Raw genomic sequence first — 20,882 nt, 5'->3', positions numbered from 1 at the left:
GTCCTCAGAGGCAGAAGCCGGGAAGAGATCCCTGTGTGAGACTTGTAGGGGGAAATCCTTGGAAGAAGGTGGGGAAGGAGCCTGTGGCTGCTGGGACAGCTGTCAGACCTGGAGCAGCCCAGCCCTGTGGGCAGAGGGGAAGAGGGGGTCCCGGGAGAGAAGATTTGGCTGCAGAGCAATTCTAAGACGGTTGTGGCAGGGCTGATGGGGCATCCTTGAGGGTCAGAGGAACCCTGGCTCCCTGAGTCTGTGCCCGGCTCACCCGTCTCTGGTCTCCCTGTGTCTGTGCCCGGCTCACCCGGCCCTGGTCTCCCTGTGTCTGTGCCCGGCTCACCCGGTCTCTGGTCTCCCTGTGTCTATGCCCGGCTCACCCGTCTCTGGTCTCCCTGTGTCTGTGCCCGGCTCACCCGGTCTCTGATCTCCCTGTGTCTGTGCCCGGCTCACCCGGCTCTGGTCTCCCTGTGTCTATGCCCGGCTCACCCGGCCTCTGGTCTCCCTGTGTCTGTGCCCGGCTCACCCGGCCCTGGTCTCCCTGTGTCTGTGCCCGGCTCACCCGTCTCTGGTCTCCCTGTGTCAGTGCCCAGCTCACCCGGTCTCTGATCTCCCTGTGTCTGTGCCCGGCTCACCCGGCCCTGGTCTCCCTGTGTCTGTGCCCGGCTCACCCAGTCTTTGGCTGGCATGAATGTGGGCGCAGAGTCCCAAGCACAGATGCTGAGACAGCAGTCACTACACCTCCTCATGGTGGGAGGGTTGCCTGACAGGTGCATTTCCATGGCCCCCCCATGATCATCTCTGACAGCAGCTGACTTGATTTGTTCCATAGTCCGTTGTCTTTTTTTTTTAATCCTCACCCGAGGACATTTTTTCCATTTTTTGTTCAGATAGAGCAGGAGGGACAGAGAGAGAGAGAAACCTCGACGTGAAAGGGACACATCGAGAGGCTGCCACCCGCACGACCTACCAGGGCCAGGGACAAACTGCAACCGAGGTACATGCCCTTAGCGGGAACCGAACCCGGGTCTCTCTAGACCGCAGGCCAATGCTCTAACCGCTGAGCCAAACCGACCAGGGCCACAGTTCGTCTTCTTAAAGGCTGGGACCAGAGTGCTGCGGAGGGCCAGGCAGGGCCACCCAGATTTCGAGGCCTTGTGTGAATGTTGCCACAGGGGTCCAGGTACCAGACATTTGGTATTATTACAAAAGCTTGTTTTCCTTGCTTGGGAGAAGAAAGTGGATACTTTGTGTTTGCGTCTTGCTCTTGCATTTAGAGTATGTTGTGAAAAGTAGTGGCTCACCTGTGGCACTGGGGAGGGTTCTTCCCATCCAGACCCCATGCGAGCTGGTGTCTCTGCTGTCCGTCTTCACAGCCCACAGCGTCAGCCACCGTACCTGCCAAACAACTTCTAGAAAGGGATCCAGGGAGAGAGTGTGGGGATTGGATGTTCTCACGCAGGTGCCCTAGCTTGGCTGCAGGGAGTGTAGGTGACGTGTCTTCCCTTGTCCTTCCTGGCTAGTCCTTCCTGACTAGTCCTTCCTGACTAATTCTTCCTGACTAGTCCTTCCTGACTAGTCCTTCCTGGCTAGTTCTTCCTGGCTAGTTCTTCCTGGCTAGTTCTTCCTGGCTAGTTCTTCCTGGCTAGTCCTTCCTGGCTAGTTCTTCCTGGCTAGTTCTTCCCTTGTCCTTCCTGACTAGTCCTTCCTGGCTAGTTCTTCCTGGCTAGTTCTTCCTGGCTAGTCCTTCCTGACTAGTCCTTCCTGGCTAGTTCTTCCTGGCTAGTTCTTCCTGGCTAGTTCTTCCTGGCTAGTTCTTCCTGGCCAGTCCTTCCTGGCTAGTTCTTCCTGGCTAGTTCTTCCTGGCTAGTTCTTCCTGGCTAGTCCTTCCTGGCTAGTCCTTCCTGGCTAGTTCTTCCTGGCTAGTTCTTCCCTTGTCCTTCCTGACTAGTCCTTCCTGGCTAGTTCTTCCTGGCTAGTTCTTCCCTTGTCCTTCCTGGCTAGTTCTTCCTGGCTAGTCCTTCCTGACTAGTCCTTCCTGGCTAGTTCTTCCTGGCTAGTTCTTCCTGGCTAGTCCTTCCTGACTAGTCCTTCCTGGCTAGTTCTTCCTGGCTAGTTCTTCCCTTGTCCTTCCTGGCTAGTTCTTCCTGGCTAGTTCTTCCTGGCCAGTCCTTCCTGGCTAGTCCTTCCTGGCTAGTTCTTCCTGGCTAGTTCTTCCTGGCTAGTTCTTCCTGACTAGTTCTTCCTCGCTAGTTCTAGGATAGTCATGGACACTCTCATGGCCGGCTGCCCATTCCATGGCGGATCAAGCCCTCGCAGCGGCTGTATATCCATCACTGATGTTCTCCTGCTAATGAAGGTTAGGCTATGCTATTTGTCAGTATTGTGGAGCAGTGAGCCAAATACTGAAAAATCAGTAAGGTAAAAATGTTCTTGAAAGAAATGTTTTCATTGTTACCTCTCACCTGAATAGTTCACACTGCTGTCCAAGTGATAGTTCTTATGTGAAACTATGATTTTTTACGCTACTGCTTAAAATCTTTCAATCGTTCTATATGGCCATTGGATTAAAACTGAGAACTTGGCAGGACAGAGGAGCCACCTTCTGACCTGGCCCCTGCCTGTCGCCTACAGTCCAGAGTTCTCCTCACTCTCTCTCCATTTCTTCTCTTCTCTTCTTCTTGCTCCACTGTTGACTCCCTAAGCCCACCCGATGTTTAAGCCCCTCTGTACTTATATGTTGTCTTCGTTAAGTTATGCTGGTGACGGTCAACACAGAAACACTAACGTTTCGGGGACCATACAACAGAAGTTAACTTTTTGTTCACATAATAGTCCGGTGCAGGTATTCCTGGTTGGTAGATGGCTTTCCCCACCCACTTGGAGTCTCGGGGAAGGAACCTTTGTTTTCTCCCCATCCATCTAATAAAAAGGACGGGAGAAGGGAGAAAACTCTCTTATTTCTTTAGTGTTGTGGCCCGGAAGTGGCACTGATCAGTTTTGCTTAAAATCCGCTGTTGAGACCCAACCAGATGCAGGGCAGCCAGGAAACATGATCTCTGGCTGAGCGGTCGAAGAGCACACACCTGGGGACTTGCAGCTGTCTCTGCTGCTACTCACGGGACACGGCCAATGTGTAGCCTGGATCCCAACTCATCCCTGATTCGGCTCCTCTGGACAAATCGTACGTGACCGTTTCAGATCCATCTAAAGCTTTGTGTCACTCAAAAGGCTTGGAGTGTCTCCACTCCACCCTCGCACAACACAGAGAGCGTGCCAGCTGTCCTCACATGTCACACTGCACTTCAGTCGCTTGCTGGTGCATAGTTCTTTATTGTACAACTTGAACTCCTGTAGGACTGGGGCTGGACTTTTATTTTACATCAGTAAATGTCTGGCACAAACTGTGCACCCACCAATGCTTGTTAAATAAAGGAAAGGTTATCAGATGACCAGATTCACAAGAGAATGGTAGAACATCCAACATCGATGTCTTAAAGAGTGGACTTTATCTTAAAAGAGCAGGTTGATGTTAAAACACACACATCAATCCCGATTTTAAATTGAGGACTGTGTAGGCCTGTGAAGAGTCTTTGCTCTCGTTAATGAATCCGCATTGTTGTGGGCGTTCACAGGGACGATTGCATGAACACCCTGACGGAGTTTGTGGACTTAAAAGTCAAGGACTGTTACTTGGGTTTAGCGCTTCACTAAAAGGAATGTTATGTCCCCAGAATGTGTTTTGGCTACAAGTAGGCTGAAACTTGGGTCAAAATTGTTTGAAAAATTAGAAAATACATGCTGTCATATAGCAATAAGTCTAGAATTGGGGTAGCTCCAGGACAGGTTGACCCAGGGACTCGGTTAAGTCATCTAGGACCCGGGTTCTGTCTGTATCTCAGCCCCACCTTCCTCAGTATATTTACTGTGTCCTTGGGCTGGATCCCCTCAGGGTCACAGATACCTTCCAACAAAAAGTGGGGGAATCTGTGACCCTGGGTATGTCCTGAGGGAGAAAGCAAGGATACCTCTCCCCCAACCTTGGAAGTGTTTCTTTCTAGTCTGATGGGACTGTCCTGTATATGCTGATCTGCGGACTAGAAACTTTTCCCAGGGGAATTCCATCTTCTACATGATTAGCTGATTCAGTGCCTATCACACAGCAAAGATTTTCTAGAAGCACTTGGGTGGATAGAAGAGGTGGGTAGCTCTTCTCTCCAAAATTCATGGGCTCATTAGGAAGAAGAGAAGGTGGGATATACGCTGGGTATTCAAGCAGGAACGTTCACTGTGGACATTTTAACAGTGCAGACTATTGAACGGCTGTCGGGAAAGAGTGAATAGTTTTCTAAACCAGGCAATGACCCACTTCTATCTCCTGCCTCTTCTACAATTTCCAAATCACGTATTTAAAAATGTACAACAGTAGACCTTTCAGACTGTGTTCCTTGAGTGCAATTATTTATTCTTTACTTTAGGTCTCATTATGGGATTAATCTTACGCTATGCCACGGCACCAACCGATATTGAAAGTGGAACTGTGTATGATTGTGGAACCCTGGCCTTCAGTCCATCCACTCTGCTGATCAACATCACTGACCAGGTTTATGAATATAAGTACAAGAGAGAAATAAGCCAGCACAACATCAGTCCTCACCAAGGCAATGCTATACTTGAAAAGGTAAGGATCCTATCTCATACTTTTGTTTCCAGTACAAATAATTGCATCATACATGAACCACAATAAGCAATATATCCACACACATATATATGCTTTTTTCAACACCATGCTATTGGGGTGATTAAATTCACGAAAGGGTTAACATCTTCATCAACTGGCCGCCTCCTGCATGCTCCCCACAGGGGATTTGGCCTACAACCTGGGCATGTGCCCTGACTGGGAATCAAACCAGCTGCCAACTCTCTTGGCCTGCTGGGGGTCATCGCAATGCAATGAACTACAAGTAGAAACTGCTAGGAGTGAGGGGGAGCATCGCAAGGGAGCAAATGCTCCAGATCTCTGGCTGTAGCCCAATTTATTTGCAAAGTGGTTCCCTAGGTTACATGCTGTTTTAGATAATTAAGTCCTTGAGATGGCATCTCTGCTGACCATAAAGCCAAGCCCAGTATATTTTCTGTCTCTCGCTGTTTTCAGTAGAGATACCTCAAAACAAACTCACATGCCTGAGCATATAGCCCATTGTCTCTTTTGGGGCGGTGTTCCAACCCTTTCTCATGCAAACCTTATCTATTCACACATATTCAATACATTCAGTTCAGACAAGGTGGCGTTCCAACCCATCGAACATAACTTGTCTATTCACAGGCATACTTTGATCCTTGGCTGGTCAGGTCTCGAGAATGCAAACCTCAAATTTACATTTTGTTCATCCACCAAATCCCCAACCCTGTAACTGGTGACCTGTTGATGCGTGGATTGCCACTCAACCACTGAGCCACACTGCTGGGTGGTCTGATATACTCTTAATGTAAGCCCAATTGTCTGTATTTTTTTATTTATTTTTTATTTTTTACCCTTACCGGAGGACATCCTTTCGCCCTTTGTTCAGATAGAGCGGGAGGGGGAGAGAGGAAGAGAGAGAGAGAGAGAGAGAGAGAGAGAGAGAGAAACATCTACGTGAAAGGGACACATTAAATGGTTGCCACCCGCACGACCCAACCAGGGCCGGGGACAAACTGCAACCGAGGTACGTGCTCTTAGCAGGAACCGAACCCGGGTCTCTCTGGACCGCAGGCCGACGCTTTAACCGCTGAGCCAAACAGGCCAGGGCTGTCTGTATTTTTCATATAATTTTTTGCAAACCATAGTTATATTAGGTAAAAAGATATACTTCAGCTGACTCTGCCTTTCATGATGCTTGATTCCAATTTTCATGTGTGTTTTAAATATCATTATATATATTACCAGCTGGCTACTGCATTCAAATTTCCCTTAAGTCAAAAGGAAAATAGGGGAATGAGAAAATCGGTGTTTACAAACCTGGATCTAGGGTGACCAGTTTTTGGCCGTCAGCACCAAACACTGCCGCCCAGCTGTTGGCAGCACAGCGACAGGAGGGCCACCTTGGGGCAACTTGACTCCGTGAGTTCAGTTCCGGAGCCTTAGGTGGGGGAACACTGAGACATGACTCATCTTTTAAAGATGGTTTTACGCCCTGGCCGGTTTGGCTCAGCGGTAGAGCGTTGGCCTGCACTCCAGAGAGACCTGGGTTCGGTTCCTGCTAGGGGCATGTACCCTGGTTGCAGTTTGTTCCTGGCCCTGGTTGGGTCGTGCGGGTGGCAGCCACTCGATGTGTCTCTTTCACGTCGATGTTTCTCTCTCTCTCTCCCTCTCTCTCCCTCCCCACTCTATCTGAACAAAAACTGGAAAAATGTCCTCAGGTGAGAATTAAAAAAAAAGAAAAAAAAAGATGGTTTTACTATTGCAAATATGTGAACTGCCTCAGGTATTAGAAGGAAAACTTTATTCTGCTCTCAGGATTCAGAAAACAGGCGCAGCTGCCTTTGGTGGTGTCGCGTGTGTATGGACCAGTCTTTGCAGTAAGTGAATTTGCGTTTCACAGTGCAGGCCCATGATGAGAGCCAGAATGTCACGGAACTCATTCCAGATCCTTTCGAGTCTGACTGAGAACTTCCTTGATGTGATGGAGGTGTATCTTATACCTTTTATCCCACGTGGATTTTGTTTTCTTTTCATATATGCTTTTAATTTTTTTATTTTGAGAGATTTGGGGTAGCAGGGGAGATACTTCGTCTGCCTTTGTTCCTCATTCAAGATGAGTAATTTTTTAGAGTTTTTTTTTTTTTTTTTTTTCCCACATTATCTTTCACTAACACACTTCTGGATTAACTTCCTCCTACCACTTGGTGAGGGCTCAGGAAAGTCAAACTAAATATAATAGTAGCCTAAATCACACTTAGTTAGGAAAGCAAATTGAAACACAAAGAAAATGAAACAATGTGCTACTGGAATAAAAAGGAGCGACTCCCAGATCTGCTGTTCTGGGTGATCTCTTCCACGTGATGCTCCCTGTTCACGTGGACGAGAGGAAATGATCTATCTTGAAATACACCATTTTTAAAAACTGTCTTATTAGCAGTATAATATTGTAATCAAAACATACTCTTCAGTTTGCCTTTGGTTTAGTACCAGGACATAGTAATTTCCCTCCACACTCTCTTGCCTACTTTTCTTTTTTTGGTTACTCCTCACCAGAGGATATTTCTCCATTTATTTTTAAATGAGTAGAGGGGAGCACGGGGGAGGGGGGGGAGAGAGATCGATATGAGAGAGACACTTGGATTGGTTGCCTCCAGCACGACCCCAACCAGGGCCAGGGATTGAACATGCAACCCCAGTATGTGCCCTTGACCTGGAATTAAACTTATGACCCTTCAGTCCATGGGCTGATCATCTAATCTCTGAGCCAAACCAGCCAGGGCTCTCTTGCCTCCTTTTATCTGCATTTGTAAGCAGCGCTATTTCTTCAAAGAGGTTGACCCCCAAAAATGCTGATAATTATCTCTGTTACTATTGCAATTTTGTTCTTTAACAAGATTGCCAATAAACACCAGATCAGACATTTTGTTTCTGTTATTGACATATTGATTCCTTTGTCAGTAGCAAACGCAAGTGTTTGCTTTTGAAAGATTAAGGCAAGAGATGAAGAAAATGTCTAAATTGCTGGGGTCCTCTTGGTTTTTCACTGAGGAGAGTCTGAGTTCTGCACAGGATTGTTTAATTGACCTCGAATGGCTCAAATGTTTTCTAGATCGACTTCTAAACCATGTGACTCATTGAGTCACAATTCGAACTTGTTTCTCCAGACATCCAAGGCTGGCAATGAGTGACTCTGTCCCTAGGGTGCATCCTCCCCTCGTTGCTGGGGGGAAGGGGCACCCACTGGTACACTCACCATGTTAGATGACTAAGTGGAAACACCTTGTTTTAAATGGCCAGAGTATATCTTAGTGCCAAGTGGTTATGTTGGGGGACTCTAGTTAGTCTTCAAAAATGAAAAACCCATAGTCTGTCTTCCTCACAGCAATTCTCTGCTGTGTGCAACGGTTCACACTAGTCAACCAATCAATCTGCATCCGAAGGCTTGTAGGGGGGTAACATGCAGTAATCGAGAAAAAATGTAGGACCAGACAGATCTGCCATATGTCCTTAGGAAATTCCTTGAACTCTCTAATCCCAACTTTCTTACCTGTAAAGTGGTGAGATTGGAACGGTTCTGTAGATGGTCTGACTGTTTAAGTGAGATGGTGTATAAATGCCTGGCTCCCACGGGGCCCTTCATGGCCTTGCTCACCCTCTCCACACCTCCCACCGCCTCTTCCAGTCCCACTGCCAATCCCACCACCAGCCAGCACTACCTCCAACACCAACGCCACCTTTACTGCTGCCAGGTAATGTCTGCGTGCTTAATATGTGCCAGGGATTACAAAATGCGTGTGTTTAATTTAACATCTGTTGAGGAGATAGGAGTGATGTCCAATATATACCTGTACCTAACTTAGTTCTAAATGTTATCATAGGGACGGTGACGACTTTAAACCTGACAGATGAGTTGTCACGATGTCTGAACATGTCAGGGAGGCTTCCTGCAGGAGGTGGCCCTTGAGAGGGACTCTGAAGTTTGGACAGGCAGTAGGAACCGAGTTCAGAAAGGTCCCTGGGCAGGCTGGCCTGGAGGGGAGGTTGTGGGGCGTGGAGGCTCCGTGGGCCCACAGAACCTGCTTCAGAAGAGCAGCCAAGACTGGAGGGTGTTAGACCTGGCTGGAGACGGTGAGAATTCCAGGACAGAGGGCAAGAGGTTTGGGGACAGCGCTGTGTGAACATGACCTGGATCTGCACAGAAAGCATCTGACTTAGAGCAAGGAGGAGCCCTGACCTCCTGAAGCCGAGCCCTGTCACTTCATAGGTGAGCACAGCAAGAACTTAAGACCTAACTGATTTGAGTCACTGGTTCCCAAACACGTCTGCACTTTGCAGTCACCTGAAGCTTGAAAATTCCCGACGCTTGTGCTCCCCCCGGGTTTGTGATTTTACCAGATTAGCGTGTGACCTGATCCTTGGAAGTTTTAGAAGATCACCAGGGGATTCCAAAGAGTGGACACAGTTGGGAAGCACTGATTTAAGTTCTGTTTGTTCTGGGACCCTGGTGAGGAGAGAGCCGCCGCCGTTTGCCCCGCCCCCGCACTGCCCGGTCCACCGGCGCTTGACTGTCCATGAGTGTCCACGACCATCCACACTCTGCCAGGCCCTGCACTCACCTCTGTGATGGTCTAGCTCCTGCTTTCAGATGCCAGCTCCTCCTTACTCCTAGAATCTTGGCTGTTTTGTGAAATGTCACCTCTTCAGAGAGGGCTTGCCCCTGAAATTCTTTCGCACATTATTGCCCCCCCTTCCTTTACCTCTGTTTGGTTTACTTAGCACCATCTGAAATTACATTTGTGTTTTCTTATTAATTATCATGTTCCTACGTTTTACCGTTCAGTAGACAGTTTTACTGGCCGGTGTGAAAAGCCTGTGGCGGTGCCTGTGGCCGGAGCCTGCCGCCCAGTCCTGCTGGTCAGTGAGTCAGTGTGCACACGACCTGGAGCGAAGGAGTCTGGGAGCTGGGCAGGGCGCATACAGCTGGCGCAGAATTGTCATCCGGGAGCTGGTGGAACTGGAGTGTCCTAGATGCTAATGCTTGAAGAAGCTAAGGTGTTATCCAAACCTGGCTGTGTGTGTACGGAAAGTAAATACATATCCTACGGAAATCACATGGTGGGTCCAGGGTCCGACGGCTGGTCAGATGCAGAAGGGGACCCATCGCACTGCACCGGGGTCCTGAGTGGCTGTGGACTGGGAAGGACAGGGTGCGTGGGCTGAGGCCCGGGGAGCGTCACGTGAGACAGGTGGGCAGGGAGGAGGGATCAGCGTGCAAGACGCCAGCCCAGCAGCCGCGGTGCGGCCGGAGTCCTGCTGGTGCCGGTTCAAGATAGCACTGGCCTTTGTTCCTGCGAGTGTCAGGGTGGGGACTGAGTCTCACTCTCAGGAGAATGTACGTAAGAGGCTCCGATGAAATTCCTGACGTCAGGATGTGGGGAGGCTGGAATGAGTTCCTATGCTGTGTGATCGCCTCTTGGAAGATTCATAAGAGCACGTGTGTTTCTGGGACGCTCTGGCCAACAGCACTGGGCCTGTGTCCCTGGGGCCCTTCTTCCGGAAGGCATAGGACTGGGGACCGAGCGCCGCTGCGTTCTGCAAGCAGCAGTGTCCGGTGCTCTCGTGTAAACATACGACCACGTCGGACATCTTATCTACCTAGCTTTTGTTCACGCTCAGCACAGACGCAAGTGTAGAAAAGAAAAAACATATTTTCACTTGAAGACTGGTGAATACAGTATTTTTTCGTACATTATGAGCAGCTAGCTGATGACCTCAACAGCACCTTCTGTGGGAATAAAACTGGATCGTGCTGTTTCTGTTCACCTGTGTTCCAGCATTGCGTTTTCTGTGGGCCCCAGGCTGCTGAACTAGTTTCAGCTGACGGGACCCACATCCTGCTACAGTGCTTTGCAAACGTTAACTTGTCATAATATTGAGGAATACCACAGTGCACTAAGCATTTCTGAATTTCCTATCAATAGAAAGTTTAAAAACTCGCTTGTGATGAGCAGGTGATTAAAGACCTTTCTCCATCATTAATTTCTTCTTTCAACACAAATGGGCTGAATGAGTCCCATCTGTTTCAATTCTGAACTGCGGACTGGTCCGAAGGAGCTGATTAGGAAATCGGGGCACAGCAGAGCATATGAAGACATGAACACATCAGCACAAAGCAGGCATCAAAGGAGGGGCCGAGTACCACGGCACTCAGTGGGGACAGCATTGCCTCTTGTCAGGATGACGGAATATTCAAAGGACAGCCGACTGACTCTGATGGTGGTGAAGTTGTGTGTTGCGGGGGTGGGAGAGCCATTCCGAGCGGCGGGAAGAGCATGACGAGGTGGTAAGTGGGGTGGAGCATCTTGTAAGAAAGAAAGCATTTTCCGTGGGTCGAAGTAGGGGAGACCAGTGAAACTCGGGCTGGGGACAGGCCACAGCTGTGCTGCGTAAGCCTCCAGTGCCAGGCGCAGCGATGCGCTCTGTTTGCAGGCAGCAAGGAAATACAGTGCTGACAAAGGCCGAGGGGTATTTAGACCCACGTACACGGGTCGAGTCCAAGCAAGGAAACAGATGAGGCCTAAGCTTGGAGAGTCCCCAAGGGCGGGTGGACCAGAACCAGGAAGGAAGACACTGTGGAGCTGGGACCGCCGGGCCGAGGAGAAGGGAAGCCAGTTGACTCTGCCCCTGGTGCTGTGTGTTCCCAACGGAGCCAGGGCAGGAATGGGGGAGTTAGAAGTCAGGGAAGGAGCTGTTTGTAGGGGGAAATCACAAATATGTTTTCAAACTGATGAAGGAATGTGTCTCATTAGTTGATTGATCACTGACTTAACATGTTATGACTTTACATATTGAATTGGAAGGGTCAGCAGGTCAGTTGGCTAGAAAGGTCCTGCAGACCCAGCAAGTTTTCCAAAAGCTGTCAGCATAGTTAAACTTACACTTCCTGTCACTCGTAACCCGTTGACTGTTGTGTGAAAAGTCAAAGGAAACGACCCAGTGAAAATGTGGCCAAGTCTTCACTTCCTGTGTGACAAGTGACACTATCATTTGGGAAGTTAGTTTGAAGTCCCTGCTGAGCAACCTGTCCATCCCTTGTTCCCATGGGGACAGCGCTGACTGCTGGCAGCACCCCCCCCAGGCTGTCGCCAACCGTGTTGATAATACTGTATGTTTCTGGTGTTCTACGGAAGCCCTAAAGCAGCAGTAATCATTATGACTTTTAAAAATAACTCTGTAGGGTGTCAATGGGGGGAAAGGAGAAACATCTGTAATGAAAATAAATTAATTAATAAAAATAAAATAAAAATAACTTTGTATTTAGAGCATTAAAACATGCATGTCTTAATGTTGTTTCTACTGTCCAACATTTTTAATGGCGATTTTGACCTTTTATGGTGCAGAGTCTTAATTCTTATACATTTCTTTGTAAACTCCTTTGGTTTTTTCTAGTCTTTCCCTCTCCTTGACTGTTCTGAGTACGGAGGCCAGAGGGCAGAACTCTTTTGGTAACAGGAAGAGTTTGACCAGCCAGAGTCACTGGCCACAAGATAAATGTGTAAGGAAGGGATACTTTGGAGGAAGATAAAGAAAAGCCAGGAAATAAATTCCTCTGAAACTGTCCTAGGCACCCGAGAGAAGCAGGCATCACATGAATCAGCAGTTGGGGTGTGGAGAAACGCTGCATGGTCCTATCAGTGACTCCCTCTGCAGAGGACAGGGTTCACGACGTGTGTCTCCGCGCCGTGACAGGCCTCGGCTCGTACCGCCGAGGTGCCCCTGGGAGGCTCGGTCCTGGCAGGGAGCGGGCTGAGGCCGTCAGGATAGACTTACTACTTTCATCCTGAACTCAGTTAAGAGATCTGCTGTTAATAAAGAAACTGAACATTTCTTATTTATTATACTTGTTTTCTTCCACCTTTGTTCAACTTGCTTTGCAGAAAGTTGTCCTGAGAAATGATTTCAGATATGTCTTAGGACTCTAAGTACTCCCCCACCTTTTTATTGGTATAAAGATACTGTTTGGTTTTTTTCCCCCAGTTTTATTGGATATGATTGACATATAAGACTGTATTAGTTTAAGGTGTACACATGATTTGATGTATGTATATACTGTGAAGTGACGACTACAATAAGTTTAATTAACGACCATTATCTTACATAGTTACAATTTTGTTCTTGTGATGAGAACTTTAAAGATATACTGTGTTAGAGACTTTCAAATATGCAGTACTGTACCGATGACAGTAGTCACCGTGCTGTACATTACATCCCAGGGCTATTACGTAACTGAGTGTACCTTCTGACTCCCTTCATCAGTTTCTCCGGCCCCTTGCTTCTCAGCCCTGGCAGCCCTAGTCTCTTCTGTGTCCATGAACTCGATGGTCTTACGTCTGAAATCATCCAGTATTTGTCTGTATCTCATTCCACTAACAGGATACCCTCAAGGTCTATCCATGCTGTTGAAAATGGCTGAAGAACATTCTGTTGTGTATCTTTGGATTCCTCTGTCTCTCTCTTTATCTATTTATCCCCTGATGGACACTTAGGTGCTTTGAACATCTTGGCTATTGTAACTAACGCTATAAGGAACATAGGGGTGTACATATTTCTTCAAGATCCTCATTTCATTTTTTTTGGATAAATACCTACAAGTGGAATTGCTGGGTCACATGGTAGTTAACTTCCTCGGGACCCTCCGTACAGTTTTGCACAGTGGCCATGCCAGGCTCCATGCCCACCGCAGTGCGAGGGAGGCCCTCTCCCCGCTCCCTGTCAGCACTCATCACCTCCTGTCTTTTCTGTGAGCTCTTCTGACAGGTGTGAGGTGTGACCTCATGGTGGCTTTCACTTGCATTTCCCTGGCGATTCGTTCCATTTGGTTTTAGTCATTGGACAAGACAGTTTTCTCCATCCACTGAGTCACTCAGCAGCTGTTGGTTACGCGGCATCTGTCACATCGGGCGCTGTTCTGGGTGCTGCCCCCCTCACGGTGCCCGGTGACTGTCCCTGCTCTGCTGGAGCTCAGCTTCCGGGGAGGGACCGAAAGGGACGGTTCAGCACACGCGTTTACAACTACTGTCAGTCACGGTGCTGTGAACAAACCTCAGCGAAACAAGAGGATGGTCAGGGAAGTGCGTTTGTCCTGCAGGGAAGGCCTCCCTGGGGCACAGAGTGAAGCCCAGAACGGGGCAGAGTTGGGAGTGAGCCACGCGGAGATGGGGAGGAGAGAACCCAAACAGAGGGTGGGACTAAATGACACCTGGTGATTGTGCTCTCTAAAAGTCATTCTTCTCCTGGCCAAGTCTTTGCTATACTCTTCATCAATATTCAAGGTCACTTTGTCAATACAAAAAGTCCTGGGAAAATTATATTTGCTGCAGGAGAGAGGGTGGAGGAGAAGGAGAGAGACGACAACTTGGAACGGGCAGTGAACACGCAGACGAGGCAGGAATGGCAGGAAGGTGGTGCCCGAGGCTGGCAGCCCCCAGCATCCTGACCACCTTTGCCTCCAGGATGCGCAGCCCCGACACCAGGAGCTGACCTACTGCGCTTGGACTGTAACTCGAACCCTCAAACCACAGGATTAAGAATGATCCTAGACAGCGTTCCTTGACAAGATACATGTGGGCGAGCCTGGGTCAAACCCTGCTACCTGGAACCCAGCTCGGCTTTCTGAGACAGGCCTGCGGGCGGAGGACTTCTTGCTTCTTCACACGTCGTCACTCAGGACCTGTGTGCTGAGGAAGCTGACCCCTGCAACATTCGTTCGGGGCAGGAACGAAATCGAACCTGATGTTCAGTGTTGTTTCGTAAGACAAACCCTAGCTACTTAAGTACTGTGAAGGCTGGGGGGACTGTGGTCTCCTGAGCGGCATGATCTGAGCCACACTGATGTCTCGCACTCTCCCTCGGCTGGAAGGGCAGCGATGGGCAGGTGTGTGAGCCGGCTGGGCACTGGGTTTGGTGCTCTTTCTAACGACAGAACTTGGTAAGGAGGGGCTGTGAGAGCAAAGGGAATGGCTTCTCCAGATCCGTGCGTCCGCTCTGGAAAGTGTCCCAGACCACGTGGGAGAAGCGGCTGGGTGCCCCCCATCCCCCTGCCCCCTGACTGCAGCCTGGCCTTGGGTCATCGTAGGCCAGGAGAACATGAGGAGGATTCTTAGGCCTTGGCTGCCTTGGCCATGCATGGAAACCCAAGGTTTCATCCACCTGAACACACCTGTCTGGTTCCAAGGGGGACTGAGCGGCGTGACAGGCACATTCCCGGGAGCAAGGGAGCCGGCCCAGCGGAGCGCCCGCTCACCGGGGCTTCGGGGTGCTGGAAGGGCAGGCTGCCCCAGCTGTTCTGTGGGGGGGGGTGTCTGGGGGCCCCGAAGCTGTTTCTCACTTCCCTGTGCTACTCCCTTCAACATCCTGGTGAATCGTGTTCCATGAGAGGTCGATCGTTCAAAAATATGATTCACACCTTGTTATTTGATACCATCTTCTGTATTCATTACGTGTTACCCTTCAACAAAGCATCCCTCCTCAGTGACCTTTTTGAAAAAAACGCAAAATATTACTCAGCAACACTTTCGTGGTGGGAAACAGGGTATGTGGTGGTTAGAGCCCCCCCCCCCGCCGTCAGAATACTGGGGTTCACACTCAGCCTGCCGTGACCCTGCGAGGGCATCTTCAGCGAGCGACCGAACCCTTGGGGCCTTAGCTTTCCCAGGGAAGCTCGTCCCAAACTCGGAAGGACTCGGTGAACGTTCACAGAGGAGTGAAGGTGCGGAGCATGGCGTGCGCCCTCAGGGAGCGAGATGCCCTTGCTGAGCACCAGATGACGCCGGGCGGAAGCTCTGATTGCTGACCTGGTTCTGCACCGTCAGGGAGGCACTGCTGGGCACCTGTTCACGTACAGGAGAGGCAGGCACTACTGTGCAACTGTATTATGTACATTACAAAGCAGGCTCAAACAGAACTTTTAAAAGAACGAGAAAAAAATGAAATATAAGATGTTCTTTGCACACTCCCTAAGCATATGCCCACCTCAATTTAGAACCAGTAGACTAGCTCGTATTTTATTAACATGTGATTTTGTTTTTATCCTCACCGAGGACATTTTTGCATTTATCTTCAGAGAGGGTGGGAGTGAGAGAGGGAGGAAGAGAGAAAGAGAAACATCGATGTGAGAGAGACACATCGACTGGTTGCCACCCACACGACCCCAACTGGGGCCGGGGACAAACAGCCATCGAGGTACGTGCCCTTAGTGGAAACCGAACCCAGGACTCTCTGGTCCGCGGGCTGATGCTCGAATGCTGAACCAAACTGGCCAGGGCTAAAATGTGATTTTTAACTATTTTTGATAATTTTCTTTAAAAATGCTGTTCTGAAATCGAAATACTGTATTCTGGGTCTCAGCAGCACCCGTGTGTACGGGGCTCTTAGCCTGAGATCAGATGCTCCCAGGCGTTGGTTCACTTTGCAGAAACACTTGACCCCACCTGGTCGTACTCCGCCCACCTGGGTCCGCCCCTGTGCTCAGCCGAGTTGTAAGTTGTATCTGTCTGTGATGTGGGATCAAAGTCTACTCCTCGCTAGACGGTGGGTTCCCTGAGGGCAGGGCCGGCCTGCCTGTGGCCATTGCGTTCCCAGCTGAGGCCGGGTGGCTGGCACGGCCGAGTGCTGTGCGGTCCGGTGAGTAGATGGTATAATGAAGTCAGTCTGCCCGTCAGCTGCCACTGGGCCTCGACCCAGCTGGCGGCCGGTGTATACCCAGCTCCCATCCCAGACCCCTCAGTGCAGTTCAAGGGCCCTGTGGTGCTCGTTTGATGCCCAGAGGGTTGATTGCTAATGTCTGCTCTCCTAGTAACGGAGAAGGGGTGGGGGAGAGAAAAGGAGTCTGGGCCCAGGGGGGATAAACAGAGGGGGAGACAGGGAGAGAGAGAGAATTCCCCTCAGACTTTGTAGTCCGAGGAGATGAAACTTAAACTGGATCTTTCGATTCTTCTCCCTTTTGCTTTGTTCCTTCTAGAACGTTGAACTGTGGCACCAGTGCCCATTCGTCACTGCCGGTCCCCGAAGGGAGGGTATGTGAGGTCCAGTCCGACAGCACATCCCTTCTCCTCCAGGTCACGGAGCAGCTCCTCGGCGGCAGCTTGTGCAGCCAAGGGTGGGATCCACACAGGCCGGCACGGGAGGGTGGGATCCACACTGGCCAGCACGGGAGGGTGGGATCCACACTGGCCGGCTCCAGAGGGTGGGGTCCACACAGGCCGGCACGGGAGGGTGGGATCCACACTGGCAGCCTAGGGTGGGATCCACACTGGCTGGCACGGGAGGGTGGGATCCACACAGGCCGGCACAAGAGGGTGGGATCCACACTGGTCGGCACAGGAGGGTGGGATCCACACAGGCCGGCTCCGGAGGGTGGGATCCACACTGGCTGGCACAGGAGGGTGGGATCCACACTGGCTGGCACAGGAGGGTGGGATCCACACAGGCCGGCACGGGAGGGTGGGATCCACACTGGCCGGCACAGGAGGGTGGGATCCACACAGGCCGGCACAAGAGGGTGGGATCCACACTAGTCGGCACGGGAGGGTGGGATCCACACTGGCCGGCACAGGAGGGTGGGATCCACACAGGCCGGCACAAGAGGGTGGGATCCACACAGGCCGGCACAAGAGGGTGGGATCCACACTGGCCGGTATAGGAGGGTGGGATCCACACAGGCCGGCACGGGAGGGTGGGATCCACACAGGCCGGCACAAGAGGGTGCTGGGGTCAGGGGGTGGGGACCGAAAGGAGGCTGTGCATCTAGCTGGCTCGCCTCCTGCTCCATCCGAGCTGTCTTGTGTCAGGTGTCTCCCTGCTCCGACTGGATCCATATCTGGCTCTAAGACTAACTGGACACTGTCTGATTTAGGGAGTCCTGCCTCATGTGGGGATGTGTGGAGCAAGGATGTCTTGCAAATTCAGATGCTCTTCACCTTTCTTTCTGACTGCTACATATTGGTTTCCAGAGAGGCAGACTCTATGGTGGCGTTTAGCAAGCGGGGGGTGGGGGGGTAGGTGCCCTGGATCAGCATCCTGCATGGAAGAGGGTGAAGTCTGAGTGGGTCAGGAGGAAGTTACGCTGTGATGCAGGTGACTCCTGGGGTCAGAGGGCTCTTCACAGTTGTCCCCAGTGGGACTGAGACAGCCCGACTCCTAAAATACAAACCATTCTGACTCGGGGTGTGGGCTCTTCCGGAGAGAGGGGGCGACCTTGGGCGAGGTGGCTCTTTGCAGTCTCAGGAGTCCCTGCAGGGGCTGTAGCACTCGCACAAATAGGGGGAAATAAGGCCTCATTGTCAGGGAACCCCAGTATTCCACACACTAACCCTGGTCGGGAAGGAAGACTCTTCTCCTGCCTGTGTGGGTTCGTCACTAGGGCCCCTCTAATGAAAGACAGATTAACCGGAGAAAACACAGAGTGTGTTAACATGTTTGTTCCATATGTACACTGAGGACATCTAGGGAACGAGTCACGAAGAGATGGCTTAGCATTCACCGTCAGCGACAACCAGGGAAGAAAGTCGTGGGGTGGAAGGGTCAGGGGGTGAGCGGGAAGAGCAGTCAGCGAGGGTGCGGCTGTTCTGCGATTTCAGTCCATGCTTTCCGCCCGGAGCCACTTCTCGTGATGAGAATCCCCCTCCGCTTCCTGGCACCGAGGAGACCGCCTCCCCGAGGGGTTCCTGCACGTGAATCTCGCTTGCTGAGGGGTAACCGCGAGTCCGTTTCTCCCCTGCCTGCTTTCTCTCAAAACAATCCTTATGCCAGAAGGCATATCCGGGAGGGTGTGTTCTGGTCTCTTAAACTTTTTTTTTTATTCCTCACCCAAGGATACTTTTTATTTATCAGCAGATAGAGTGGGAGGGAGGGAGAGAGAGACAGAGAGAAACAGCGATGTGACAGAGACACACCGACTGGCGGCCTCCCGCACAACCCGACCAGGGCCGGGGACAAACTGCAACCAAGTTAGGTGCCCTGGATGGGAATCAAACCTGCGACTCATTGGTCCACAGGCCGACGCGCTAACTGCTGAGCAAACCGGCCAGGGCTGGTCCCTGATACTTTATACAGGCTGGACACCTGGGTCTACGTTATGTGCTCAAGAGCAGTGCCCGCTGAGGAGCTAACACATGTTTGGGGAGAAATGATGCTGGGGCGTACTAGACCCAGCTTGTTGGCTCTTGGAAGCTGACTGTTTAGCAAACACCTGGGACTTTGGAAGCTGGTGTTAAACCCGTGGCGGGCCGAAGTAGGCATGGAAGAAGCATCTACGTCACAGACATTGTCAAGTGCTGCAAAGCAGGGCTTATGCCATTTTATTCTCCGGAGAGAGATTACCAGCACACCACAGGAAATACGCCTATATAATTACATTTCTAGAAGAATTGGAAATATCCAAACACCTCATTTTTCACCTTACCAAAAAGTCCTTTCCCGCTTGATGACTGTCTTAAAATTCCACTGTTAGAGCTTCATGTCTTCAGCTTAACCTCTTGACTACCTCTAGGATGATCTAGGGACGTACATAATGTTCTTGCCGTGGTCTGTTCGGGCAGCTATAACAGGAATATCATAGCCTGGGTGACTTAAGCAACAGACCTGAATATCTCACAGTTCTAGAGGCTGAGAAGTCCGAGGTCGAGGGGGTGGCTGGTGAGAGTAAGCTTCCTGGCTTGTTTGCAGATGGCCATCTTCCCGCTGTGTCCTTACGGGGTGGAGGGAATGAGAATTCCCAGGTTTCTTTTACTAGGGCACAATCCCATTCCTGAGGGCTCTACCCTCAGGACCTCATCACCTTCTGAAGGCCCCCTCCCAATGCCGGCCTCGGCGGGGGTGGATTTCGGCATTTTGAGGGAACCCGAATATTCTGTCCATTGTGGTTTTGCGATTAAATGAGTGGCTGACTCCTCTCTCTGCCTCTTCTGACGCTGAGACGCGGACACGTTCATCTCCGATTTTCCTTTATCCGTAAGACAGGAATAAGTGATGCCCACTTTGGAGGATTGGTTTTTAAAATCAATGAGGAAAAGTTCCGTTCAGTATTAGATGCGCTGTGGATATAACATCTGTCCTGGGCAGGCACGGTTTCCTCTCGGGAAGATGCTTCGGGGTGGATGATAATGGAATTTGGTGATTTGTTGTTTTTTTCTTAATCCTCACCCAAGGATATTTTTCCATTTATCTTCAGATAGAGTGGAAGGGAGAGAAGGAGAGAGAGAGGAAACACGGACGTGAGAGAGACCATTGACTGGCTGCCTCCCACAGGACCCTGACCAGGGCCGGGGACGAACTGCAACTGAGGTACGTGCCCTTGACCGGAATCAAACCTGAGACTCTTTGGTCCTCGGGCCTATGCTCTAACCAGTGAGCTCAACCGGCCGGGGCTGGTGGTGTTTTTTAGTGCACCATTTTAAAGGTGAATGCACCATTTGAAAATACATTATTTTAATCTTACATGAGGCTGTTTAGCATCTACTTCTGCTGACTTCAGCACCTCCCCTCCCCTCCCCAATCCCCTCAAGCTTGCTGCTGTGACTGGTCCTTGCTGACTCGGCCCTTCCCTGTCCAGCTGCCCCAGGCTGCGTGCTCCCCCAGGGAGGCCTGGGGATGGGGAAGCTGCCCGCACACCTCAACCCACGACCCCAGAGATAACGCAAACTCAGACAAATGCAAGGCGAACAGAAACTGGTGCTGCCGTGCTCCTGGAGATGCGGAGGCTTAGAAAGCACCGGTTTCTGTTGCCTTTACTTTAGAGACTGGCTGAGATGGAGATCAACTCCACATTGGGGAGCGGGGGGGGTGGGGTGGGGTGGATTCACTCTTGACTCTTGATGCACAAGTTTCAGTTGTGCTGGATGCTTTTCGTTTTTCGATTCTTGCCTGGGTACTGAGGGCTGAAAACCCTGGGTGAGAGGAGGGACCCGGCCTCTGATATCCACCTGTTACTTTCTCTTCCTGCTGATGTGAATCAGTCTCAGAGCGGAGCCCACTGTCATGTCAGCACCACAGCCAGTGGGGAGGCAGGCGGCCCACAGAACAGAGGGCAGGCGCACGAGGGACCAGCGGCCAAACCGAGTATGTACGGTGGGTTAAAAGGCCTGAGTCTGGGTGTCTAGGGTCAGGAGTGGGAAACCATGTCTTCTGTCTTCTAACCGGGACTCCAGAG

At 50.7% G+C, this 20,882-nt stretch overlaps 1 protein-coding gene across 1 annotated transcript in view; it reads left to right on the top strand.

The window, feature by feature from the left end:
* SLC9A9 (solute carrier family 9 member A9) overlaps positions 1 to 20,882 on the top strand; it is a 595,026-nt gene that overhangs the window by 12,263 nt on the left and 561,881 nt on the right. The window contains exon 2 of the mRNA XM_036243492.1: positions 4,470 to 4,672. Coding sequence (XP_036099385.1) covers positions 4,470 to 4,672 — 203 coding nt within the window. The remainder of the gene's footprint in view (positions 1 to 4,469; positions 4,673 to 20,882) is intronic.

This window comes from Molossus molossus, unplaced genomic scaffold (assembly GCF_014108415.1).
Source record: "Molossus molossus isolate mMolMol1 unplaced genomic scaffold, mMolMol1.p scaffold_m16_p_5, whole genome shotgun sequence".
Classification (NCBI taxonomy): Eukaryota; Metazoa; Chordata; class Mammalia; order Chiroptera; family Molossidae; genus Molossus; species Molossus molossus.
This window is presented reverse-complemented; position numbering and strand designations above follow the sequence as displayed.